The sequence below is a fragment of the Crinia signifera genome, chromosome 7, assembly GCF_055691185.1.
Source record: "Crinia signifera chromosome 7, ASM5569118v1, whole genome shotgun sequence".
In the NCBI taxonomy this organism is placed as follows: domain Eukaryota; kingdom Metazoa; phylum Chordata; class Amphibia; order Anura; family Myobatrachidae; genus Crinia; species Crinia signifera.
The window spans coordinates 56,010,720-56,023,067 of record NC_139223.1 but is presented as its reverse complement, the minus strand read 5'-3'; the positions used below and the strand labels follow the sequence as shown (position 1 = coordinate 56,023,067).

At 44.4% G+C, this 12,348-nt stretch overlaps 1 protein-coding gene across 2 annotated transcripts in view; it reads right to left on the bottom strand.

Annotated features, from left to right (window-relative positions):
* The window catches only part of PRKAR1B (protein kinase cAMP-dependent type I regulatory subunit beta), a 190,076-nt gene that overhangs the window by 59,526 nt on the left and 118,202 nt on the right, over positions 1-12,348 (bottom strand). For both annotated transcript variants that reach the window (XM_083153149.1, XM_083153152.1), the window contains one exon: positions 2,411-2,569. In XM_083153149.1, the coding sequence (XP_083009275.1) occupies positions 2,411-2,569 (159 nt within the window). The remainder of the gene's footprint in view (positions 1-2,410; positions 2,570-12,348) is intronic.

Genomic DNA, 12,348 nt, shown 5'->3' with positions numbered 1-12,348 from the left:
CTCCCGTCTGCTGATAATCCTGTTCTGATCTGCTGTGCCAGCCACAAGTCTGCAGGAGTAGTGGGCTATTTATAATGCAAATCATTAGGCATATAACATTCATGTGTGCCCACAACATTGTGATCCTGCTAAGTGATACACATGCTGATGGCTTTCCCTGGAACATATGGCATCTACATGACGCTTTATATTAAGATCCAAAAACTATTATAAACTAAATGATTATTTAGATAAAGCAATTCTCTTATATATGTCATCTCTACTGGTTCATCATTTATAGGTCAGCTTAATCCTTTTCCATCAAGGAAACTCGTAAATGAGGACCAAGACTGTACCAACTGATACGCATGCACAGAACTCCCATAGTCGCTCGAATGCAAAATATCAGGTTTGAATCCATTTGTGAATCAGGCAACTGATTCTAACTGATTTGCATAAGTTCTGCAACTTCCCATCTTTTCCTGAACTTTGCTCACACTTTCCGTTATATCACACTCCTGTCATTTGCCCAAATGGCTTTTGTACATTTTGCATGTTCTTCGTATGAAATAAAGGACATTTTGAGGAAAGCATAACATTTGACTTTACATGAGATAGAAATAATACTGTATAAACAATCCATAGGCCCAAACGCAGGGTTGCCTACTTTTAAAGTATGAGACTGTCAGCAGCACTTCGGGGTGGGGCCCTGATGCAGACGTCATCAAGCCCCGCCCCCAGTACAGCAAATCCTGCAATTTGCGGGACTTCTTGGGGGCGGGGCTAAATGATGCAATTTGCATATTTAGAAAATAAATATAGATGTGTCCTCATACATCTAGCCTCAATACGCCATGCAATTGGAGATGTCTGTTGCTAGAAAGGCGCTTAGCCCTGTGCAACCCCACTGGCATCAAGCATCTTTTTTTTGCTGAAAATGAGTCTTCGGGGGGGTATTCAATCCCGGACGCTATTTCCCCCATTTCTGCCATTTCCGATCTTACGTCTTTTGGAAACATTCCAAAAGTCGGAAAAGACGTGGATCGGTGAATCGATCTGTCTTTTAGGTCGACAATTTATACCCATTTTACACCAAAACGCCGGGTCGCACCCGTCTTTTTTAGACCCAGGTTCAAGCCGGGTGCGACCCGGCGTTTAGTGCCATTTACACCGGGCGGACAGCCCGACCCGCACCCGCGCCCGCCCCCCCCCGGAGCTTGGAGATGACAGCGCGATGTCATCTCCAAGCGCCAATCACCGCCGCGTGCCGCCGCCGGACCGGAACGCTGCTGGGGGCAGCCCAGCACTAAGGTAAGGAGGTAAATGGATGCCGCACACAGGCATCCGTTCACCTCCCTCCCTCGCCGCCGCTGCTGCTGCTGTCTGCAGGGCATAGCAGACAGCAGCGCCGGCTGTCAGTGACTGTCAGGCTGACAACCCGTCCAACCTGCGGACGCTGCGGTCCGCAGGTTGGACGTTCCCCATTCATGTAAATGGGAGCCGGGTCATCCGACCCGGCGTTCCCATTTACACCGCCTTCTACCCAGGTCCTAGCCGTGTTCTACCCAGGTCAGGACCTGGGTAGAAGTCCCGTGTAAAGGGACACGGCGTTAGGGATTTACACCGCCGAAGATCCGGGTCTGACCCGCCGCTGACCCGGATTTTTCGGCGGTGTAAAAGGGCTATAAGTGGCCATTTCCAACAATGCAGATTCAACTTTTAAAACTTTTTTACATATGGTACTACACCTGTGTTCTCTTACATCTTTGCTGCAGTCACGTCAGACAGCCCCTCTTTGCACGCCAGGTCCCATGAGTGTAAGGCATCTTTTTTTTTTTTGCATGTTTTTTCAATCATACATCTTAGTGGTGTATTCAATGGACGATTTTTCCAATGAACGGAAATAGCTAATTTTTTTTACAGGAACAGGTCAAAAATGTTTCTATATTTCCGACCATTGGAAATATCATCCATCCATTGAATACACCGCTAAGATGCATGATTGGAACAAAACATGCAAAAAAGATGCCTGACACCAGTCTCATGGGTCCTACTGTAGTGTGCAAAAAGGGGCCGTCTGACGCGACTGCAGTAAAGATGTAAGAGAACACATCTGTAGAACCATATGTTAAAAGGTTTATATGATGTTTTTGCATAGGGGTTACTAATAGCCAATCTTCAGATCAGACAGGAGAGACAGAAGCAACAGGTAAAACTGGAAAATGATTGGTTGTCAGGCTCACATCCAACCACATGTCACCATCTGCTCTACCTTTCAATACTTTTAAATAATGCCAATGTGGCAGGGGTGAGTGCAGTAACATAATTGACACATACAGTAATGTGAAGTATCATTTTAACCAGCTTTTGGTCTCCATTACTTATTTTGAAGAACACACTAACATACCAGATCGGCGCTGATGCAACTCACCATTAGGATGCGTCTGTAGCTGTCCCGATCTATGCCCCACAACTTAAGGTCTGTCTTGGCTTTGACAGTAGCAGCTCTTGGGGTACCATAGATTAATGCAAGCTCTCCAAAGCTACCACCTTCTCCAATACTGGTCACCCACTCTCCATTCACGTAGACCTAGACAAATAGAGATGGATGAAAGGGTTAACTAGCAGGAAATTATTTGCTTTTAGCTGATGTCCTTGGTTATCTCTAAACCTATTAATAATCTTTTTCTAAGGAGCGGAGGAAGAGAATAGATGCTCAAACAATAGACTAATAGTTTGCTCACTTGGTCAGAAAAGCTTGACAACCTACTTTGAGGATCGGGTATCGGGACATGCTGTTATAGTACAATGGTTGCATTTAACCCTGGGAATTTTCAGCTCCTGTGGCTTACTGGGCCCAGGTAATTTTCTTTCTAGAGTCGGACACTCACAGAATCGACAGGCAGAACTGTCACAACTCTGACCTTTTATTACACCTGTCAAACCTGAAAGCAGGGAGACGCGTTGATAGCCGTAATGAGGACAGAAGGGGAAACGCAACCCTGTGAATTGAAGAGGAAAGACTAAGGTGGCCTTTGATGGGACTTGTTCTTTGTTCCACCAAGTCCATTTCTTTCCCTAAACCGATTAGCTTCCAAATACTTTGACTTCCAGTCTTCACCTGGGAAAACCTCTTGAGAAATAAGCTGTCGCCAGGTTTATTTTTAAAGTAAAGTTTTCATTTAACAATATTATTTTTTGTTTTGCTGCAACTTTTACAATGGTGAGTATGTCTGCTCTGCAGAGGAGACCATGCAAGATGGTACTACATGCCATTAATTGATAAAAACAAATTATAATGAATTAAACAGTAAAATGGAAAACTGACATAAAGATTAAATTAAATTATATTATATATGCATAGATACAGCCAATCAGGCACCGCGCCAAGTGACTTGAGAGTACTTTCTAATTGCTGCCTCCAGTATGCCCTAACATTCACTTGTCAATCTGGCAAAGACTCCAGGTACACCAATATGGAGTCAGTTTAGAGATACATATTAAGCAAAAGTCAGCCCATCTGGTAAATTTCAACCACATAGGCAATATTTAAAGCATGGCCTCCATAATGTAGAGGCATGCTGGCCAGCTGCCCAGGTCCCTACAATTTTAGTGGCCTCCGAGCAGGGAAGGGTGCTGGTCACACAATCAGAGTGGTGAGGCAGAATTCTCTCCCTGCCTCGTAACCTGTAGCCAGACAGTGAACTGTTGTTAGCATGCTGATTGGTGGATGGCGGAAGCTATCCACAAATCAGAGTGTCGGCAGACATTCACTGTATAGAGGAATGTGGGGAAAGGGTGCAGATCAGTAGGAAGGTCCTGTTATGGCTTTTCTATTGGTTCCAATAAGTGGGTGTGGAGGTGCCCCAGTGCATTGCTTTTCCCAGAACCTACTATGCTGTTAAGGTGACCCTGCTTTGCCCACAAATATTTAAAAACAAGCTGTATCTAAATCTACACAGTTATACACATTTGGATACATAAGACCGTTCAGCAGTCAGGTTCACATTTCTAACTGTTCCTTTATTATATATTTTGTGCATTATAGAGGTGCAGGTACAGTATATGTAATTGAAGTATCCTCAGCACTGTTACAGAAGGATGAGGTTAATTGGATACTTTTTACATTATTTACCTTATACACGGGGGCAGTAGATCTGTCCTGGACCACAACACCCCTTGTGCTTATAATGTGAATGCTGCAGTCTGACACCACAGCGAGAGTCAGCTCTGCTCCCTCTAACAGACCCTACTGCCATAACAGCTTTCAATTTGGCTTCAATCAGCGGAATTTGTATTCGCCCAGCCGTGGCATTACCCTACTCAAGGGCATAACTACCATAGGTGCAGCTACTATGGGGCCTAGATCTGAGTGGGGCCCAGTTTGCCTGTGAAAGTATCATGTGCTATATACACTTTTCAGCATTAGTTGATGAATAGGGGCCCTTACAAACTTTTGCTATGGGGCACACATGTATCTAGTTACGCCACTGGCCCTACTGGCTGGTTGGGCCCGGTGCTGGTTGCTGAAATGTGGGGGACCCCTTCTCATTTTGTGCCCCGTATTTTGGGAACCAGGACTGGCCCTTGAGCCTGGTGCTGGTTTTAAAAATTCAGGGGAACCCCTACGTCAAATGTTCCATGAATTTTTAAAACTAGGGCCGGCTCTTTAAACCCAGGGCTGGATATGGCCGTGGAGGGGGGACCCTATGCTATTTAAAAAAAAACTTATTTATTTCTTTTTTTACGGCATAGTAAATGCCAAAAATACGTGTAGGCAGTTGTATTGCCTACGAATACGCCTAAAATAGGCTCACAAATTTACCACATGTGTGAATGTACAGTGTAGGATTACCCCGGAGAAGTCTTTCCCAAATGATGACCTCTTCCATTGTGCTGGGAATGTAGCTAGCAAGACCGGCGGTTATGGCTGCCACTGCCTCTTTGAGTTACGCTTAGCGCATAGTGGGGATACTGTCGCAATACTAACCGTTAATAATCCCGGCGGTGCTGCAATTATTAATACATAGGCCCTTAGTCATACTTTTCATGACTTTTCCACCAGACCATCTGCAATGCATCCAAATTTCATGAGATCTCCTGGGCTCCCGAAACAGCTAGCAGACTCCCGGGACACACCCGATCACCAATGAAGTGGGCAGTGACTCGAACCATCACATTCCGCTCCCCTGCTCTTCAAGGATGCAAAATGCAGCATTTGACAATGAGCAGCAGAGGTAGGGCCTCCCCTCCAGTAGTGCACGCAGGGGGGGTTTCTGGGCCCTAGATTGAAAGCTGAGAGTCCCCTCATTCCATGGGTACAAGAATTTTAAAAATCGGCCCTAGGGAACCGGAGATTTCGGACTTCAAAGCAGTGGTCCCCATCCAAGCCTGTTAATTGCTCTTCCCAGTCAGATATTTCAGGTTCTGTCTGATGTAGAGTTTTCCAGCGGGTATATTCTAAAAGCTGGGACTCTCCCCCTTTGATGGACAATAGTAGCTTGTCTCTACTGTGCCCAGAACCAGAGATATCAGCCTTCCAGCAGCTGGTTAGTGCTCCAGCTCCACGCACCTGGTATGTAGTTTTAAAACCTCGTTGGCGGATTGCTCTGACTCTTGAACTCTGATCCCCTAGTCCCCAATACTATTTGGTAGGTGGGATTCTCCTTTTTTAATTCCATTAAAAGCTAAGAAATCTAGTTCTTAGGGAACTGGAGATATCTGCAATCAAGCAAGCTGTCCTCCCACCAGAAAATTATGAATAATAATCACTCCACTATACACCCCTCCTCTGCGTATTAAACATCCTCTACCACCCTAGAAGTTATGTATCAGGACCCCTTCATTCAGCCCAATGCCCCCTTCTCCCACCCCATCTCCCACCCCATCTCCCACCATCTGTGCAGTAAAGGGGTAATTAGTGGAAATTACTGATCCAGGCCCTACATGCTGAGCGGTTGATATAATACCCCCTACCACCCGCGGGACATCAAAGCTTCCCCCACCCCTACCGCTGGAGGATCGGTAGGGACCCCAATACATTGCTATGCCCAGGGGTCTACACTGCTGTTATGTGTGTGTGTATATATATATATATATATATATATATATATATATATATATATATAAAGGAAAGGATAGTGGCCCCAGTAATGCGCTGAAGGGAGCAGCACCTCTATAGTACCCTGCTGTCAGTGAAGGTACAGTGAAAGAAGAGATAGAAAAGAGAATAGGGGTGCGCTGCATATACCACTTTGTGGCTCAACATACAATGAATAAACAATAGTTGTAAAAACAGATAAACATTTATTGGTGGTTCATCCAGCAGTAAAAAGATTTCATGTGTTCAGGTTTTTTTCAGAAATATGCCACATAAATTGTAGATCCGCGGCCCAACGCGTTTCGTCCCTTAGGACTTCATCAGGGGCAAATGTATCAATCCAAATGAGGAGAAATCTCCTACACCTTTTGATGGTGGGACTGTATGGTTTAATAGACTTTAATAAAGGTTGCCAATAGTGGTGAGAAAAGTCTCTCAGGTAAGTATAATGTAGTCCGCCGTGAAAAGGCTTGGACTGCCTCTATGGGCTTGAACTGCCTCAGAATGGGTGCGGTCTTTTAAGACAACGAGGTGGACTGGAGAGATCTCCTATACAATTTGTGAGTGGAGCTGTATAGTTTAATAGAAGTTTTATTTGTAGTTACCAGAAACGGTAAATAAGTTTCTCAAATTAGAGTAGTGCTGTCCACTATGGAAGGTTAGAACCGTCTCGGGATAGGTGTGGTCTTTTAAGGCAAAAAGATCGATTTGCATAAAATCAAGTGTGGTATTCTTCAGGTTCAGTAACTTTGTACAGCCTCAATAGCATGTAAGCCCAGTATCACGGGGTCTATATATATATATGTGTTTGTATATTATTATTAATATTATTAATATTATTATTATTATTTATATACATTTGGTTTATCTATAATACTTTAACTGACCCGGCATATACTGGGTCACCTAAGTGTCCATCTCCGTGCTTTGCTCCGCCCCTCTCTGGAAACCCCCTTCTGAAAATCCTGCGTTTGCCCCTGCCCTCCCGGATCATTTTTAAAGTAGATAAGAACAGATGTATAAATGTAGCAGAATGGTGTACACTGCCACTTCACAAATATAATCACATCAAGTATGGAACGTACACTAAATTAAATCATAGAAAATATTTGAGGAGAGCCGGGAGATTGCCCCTGGCTTTGCCAAATAGTAGAAGTTCCAACTATTTGAAAGAATAACACAGAAAAATGAAATTTAGGAAATGACAGACAGTTATTTTGGGCACAAGCAAGTCTATTGTGCTCCTGTCGAGTCAAACACAAAGCTGGTTTAGGTTTGTGTTGGCAGTTTTAATCAGAAGCTGTGAATCCTGTCTCTTTCTGCAACCCGCCATGTGACACCGTTCCTAGAACACGATTTCACCCCAGCATCATGGAAATGCATAAAAACTAAATTCCCAAAACAGCGTAATATTAAACTTGATGAAAGGTGGTTTCTGCAGTCTGGAACTCATGGGATCGGTTACCCAACATGACCACAGACAGGAGTAGTAAGTATACCTCCCACATAGTACTGCATGAGGATGACATCAGTAATGTGGTGTGTGTGTGTGTGTGTGTCATAAGACTCTACACTGTGCAACTTCCCAGAGATGCAAAGTAGAATCAAAGCTTTGTTAATTAAAATATCTAAAATATATAATAAAATATATTCGTAACAATTTTAAAAGCAAAGCAAAAGGTCAAAGTTCAATGTGAGAATATACCTTCCCTGCAATTGTGAATTTGAATGTTATTCTTAATTTCAGTCGTGATAAGAAAACAGTGAACATTCTCATCTTTATGAAAGAAAAAGGATAGCGAGCTTATACTCAGCTAAGAGTGCTAATTAAACCTTGATTAACCTGGCTTTGGAGTTTGTATGTTCTCTCCACACTTACATGAGTTTCCTGTGTACTGTTTCCACTCACAAAGCAAATACATATCAATGGGTTAGTTGACTTCTGACAAAAATTAGCCTTAGTGTATAATGGGAGTGTTGTGGATACTGCTGTCCCAGGGCCCAGCCTCTCTGAGAAAGAGAAAGGCCCAGGCATTTAATTTTGCCCACCGCACCCCCCCCCCCCACACTATTTGAACTTTGGACATTGGTGCAGTCCCACCCCTGCAACTGCCATTGGCAGTGGGGTCATGGAATGGGTCATGTATGGGAGGAATGTTAAGGTTTCTGGGAGCCCCATGTCAACTAACTTGTGTGTGTGGGGTAACAATTAAAATTAAGTTGTACAAATGATATACTAATTATAATTATAACTAATTATAAAAGTCTCAGCATCAAAAATGTGGCAGTACCCCCCAGTACACACTATGCCGCACAGAAATCCTGGTTCACATATACTGCATAGACCTATCTGACCACCCCAACTGCCCTGTAGTGAATCTGGCACTGGTCACAGCAATGCTTGGAAACCAGGGTAATTGTCATGTCACTATCTGCATACTCCTACATAGAGAAACTAACTTGTGACCCTAAGTTAATGGTGAATGTATGAAACTGGGACATCTCCAATTCCAGGTGCACCACGCCATTGACAAACCTTCTTCTTTCATGTTCATGATTTACTACATTTTATTGTCCAGTGGTAGCACCCCTCCGATTAAAGTTAATGTTGGAATTTACCATTTTGAATATTACCTAGGGGGGTCCTCTTTTCCTCAACATAATGAGGGTCCTGTGTGGGTAACAATCCCCTTTTGCTTGTGTACATCTCCAATGTGCCCTTCCCTTTTGTGGTCTGTCACATGAAATACTGACACGTCTTTCTGTCCCCGCATGTGCGCTACATCAGACCTGCTGCAATATCATTGGACAAAGCCTTTGTTGTTGTTGTCAAACATTCTCACAGATCATATCAGCCCAAGCTGTCTATCATTCCGGGGCACACTGTCCTCAAGGATGAGGAACAAACCACTGGAAATGGAGAAGAGCAGCAAATGGTTTTCTGCTCCTTTCACTTTTAGCTCAAGCCTTGGGTTTCTGTGTGGCAGCCTTCATGTGGCTTCCTCCATTCCTGAGGTCACGAGTTAAGCTGAGGTGCTGGAGAATCGCACTGAACACTGACTCACACCGAAATAGAGAGCTGCCCGCAGAGCCTGAGACCATGTCCTCACATCTGTGTCCTAACAAGTGCCTCTTTTAAGTGGCTGAGGAAACACGCACTCATCCCACTAGCACATCTCTTTCACACTTTACCCTCACACAGTTCTGGGGAAACAGCACAGCAAAGTAAATGTCACTTAAGGTTTTGACAAACCTAAGCCTGGAATAGGCAATCTGCTCCTTTCCACCTGTTGTGAAGCTGCAACTCAAAGAAGGCTTTATTGAAAGGTATCTCAGAACATTTCTCACATTAAATGTTAGTTTGCTCATATTTTCTATGTAATGCACCAATTCATTATGAATGTTGTGACCGTTGACTGTGCGCATACGTGACCTCAGGACGGGCATTGTAAAAATATCACTGCTGAGTCTATAGCAGCGATTCTGATCAAGGGGACATCTGCATTTCGGAGTAGCTGTCCCCACAACAGAACAATGTTAGTAATAATATGTATGCATTGCTGTAATGATCAGAGGCCCTCCGCTCCCAGATGACAAGTAGGACCCTTTGTGTATGAGGGGTGTGCAATGAGTATCCAGATGGGCAGTGTGTAAGTACAGAAGACACAACCCAACTGTGTGGTTGTAACCTGTATTCTCTTACTCAAGAACTTCTAAATGTTAATGCACAGCACTGAATATAGGATGTAATTAATATTCTGACAGTCGGTCATGATACCGATGCCAAGATCCTGACTGCCGACATTACCGACAGCCAGAATCCCGGCAAGCAGGGTCTATTCTCCCTCGTGGTGGGCCATGACCGCCATAGCGGGTGAATAGATCCTTGTGGCGAGCGAGATCCCGACTGTCGGGAAATCATGCCAAACCCCCCCCCCCCCCGTATGTATAAGTCAGAATGTTCACTTCCTTCACAAACTCGTTAGCAAGGAGGCCATGGGCGAGTCATGATCTAATAGAACTAGAGTGGTCTGTGGCAGCAGGAGGGGTTTGAACAACTATGGGCTGTTTTTGGGAGGCCGCACTGTCCTGAATAAGGTTTCTGGGTGGTTTGCAGAATTTGGAATGTGAGATGGCCCCTGGAATACGAGGAGTGCTGCAGCTGACGCCATCACCGCAGACAATATTGCTACCATGCGGGACAGAGTTGAGGTGGATGCCAGGGTGATAGGGACCACTTATAAAAGGAGATGGGCATCTTATTGGGATCCAGTATATTGATACGCCAAGAAAAGCTTGACCAGTGCAAGGTATATGTAAACTTAATGCCCCATCAACTGACTAGAGAGCAGAAAGAAGCTAGGGTGACTGGTACCAGCCAGGTTTGATGATGGTCGCTCAAATTCTGTCAGGTAGATCAACAGTGACAATGAATCCTGGAATACAGTTTTGTCAACAGTTAGTCTAGTGGAGCCCAGTTGGAGGTGCGCCTCCACAGACATTTCTATGTGAGTGCAGCACGGAAAACGAATGTCACAAGATCAGGAAGCCTCCATGAACCTCGTGCCCATGGTGCCTTTCTCCATTACAATAATGCACCTGTCAACAAGTCCAAGAAAGCGGTGGATTTTCTGGCCTATGAACACATCAAGGATCTTGGTCATCCATCGTACAGTCCAGACCTCGCCCCCTGTGACATCTTTGTGTTCCCACAAATCAAGAGCAAGATGTGTGGGATTCATTTTGAGTCACCACAAGGTGCAGTGGAGACACCACCATGGAGAAGACATTCCTGCTTCGGACTGGTCAAGCTGCTTCACCATTATGTTTGAGCAAATGCAACTTTGAATAGACACCTATCATGCATTGGGTCGACCACTGAAGGTCGACATGGCTTTAGGTCAACACTTGAAAAGGATGACATGGGCTTAGGTCAAAAGGGTGATTAGGTTGGCACAAGCATTAGGTTGCCATGGGGAAGGTCTACAGTCAAAAGGTCTAAATGGGTTTCTTAATGTTTTTTTTTTTGAGCCCACCTGTGCCTACAGGTGGTATTTCATGCCCTACCAACCACTAGGGAGAATAAAATAGTGTGCCCGAAGCATGGCGAGTGCAGCGGTGCACCAATATGATATCCATGTCAACTGTGTTGACATTCGGGACAAAATAAACATGAAAAACCCATGTCGACCGAACGAACCTGTCGACCTAAGCATGTGTCGACCTTTCCAGGTGTTGACCTAAACCTATGTCGACCTTCAGTAGTCCACCTGATGCATGTCAACCATCCTGTGGTCCACCTAATGACCCATACCCGTATATTATTTGTTTTACATATGTTTGCTGCCATTGTTATAAATAGTGGTGGAATATAATATGTGTGTCAGTGCTGCGATATTCAGTCTGCATTATATAAGCTCGCTCTGCGTATCATCACGTTTATTGAGCTGCTGTATAATTGCTTTAGTCAGAAAGACAGGTTTGAACAGTCCTGCGTTTGACATGCGATGTCTTAGTGTCAGGTAAGGACTGCTCTTTGAAACGTGAAGCTGGCTCTTTTCCCAGTTAAGGCTATTTCTTAAAATATTAGCCGTCAATTACATAACAAAACATCAATTTTCAAGAGACACCCAATATGAGCTACACATTTTCCACACGTACTGCTCTTCATTAGACATGTCTGACAGACATAATGTATATCTATATAATTTTATATATAGAGGCATAGATAGCCAGCTAAATAGCGATATACAGTAGTGCACGCCAAAACATAAACATGATATATAGCATATGACGTAGTAGCAAACTATATACATATGTGCAGATCAAGAGCAGAATGTCTTCCCTTCGGTAGCAGAGATAACAAGTGGCCATCACTGTAAACCAGGAATTCCCAGCCACGGTCCTCAAGGCAACACCAACAGAGCACAGTGATATCCAGGCTTCAGCACAGATGGTTAAACCAAAATAACTCAGGTACTAATTAAGTCACCTGTGCTCAAGCCTGGATATCACTAAAACCTGCACTGTTGGTGTGCCTTGACCCATCCTCAATCCTCAACCCAAGTATGCAGAGGGGGTTAGCATTAGGCTAGTGGGGGGTTAGATTTAGGTGTAGGAGTGGGGGACTTTTGGTTAGGCTGTGTGGAGTGGTGTTGGCATACCTCCCAACATGACCCTCTCCAGGAGGGACACAATGCTCTGCTCCTGGACTTCAGTGACCAGCAGCTGTTGTCAGAAATGGAGAAACTGCAGGAGACCCCTCCTGC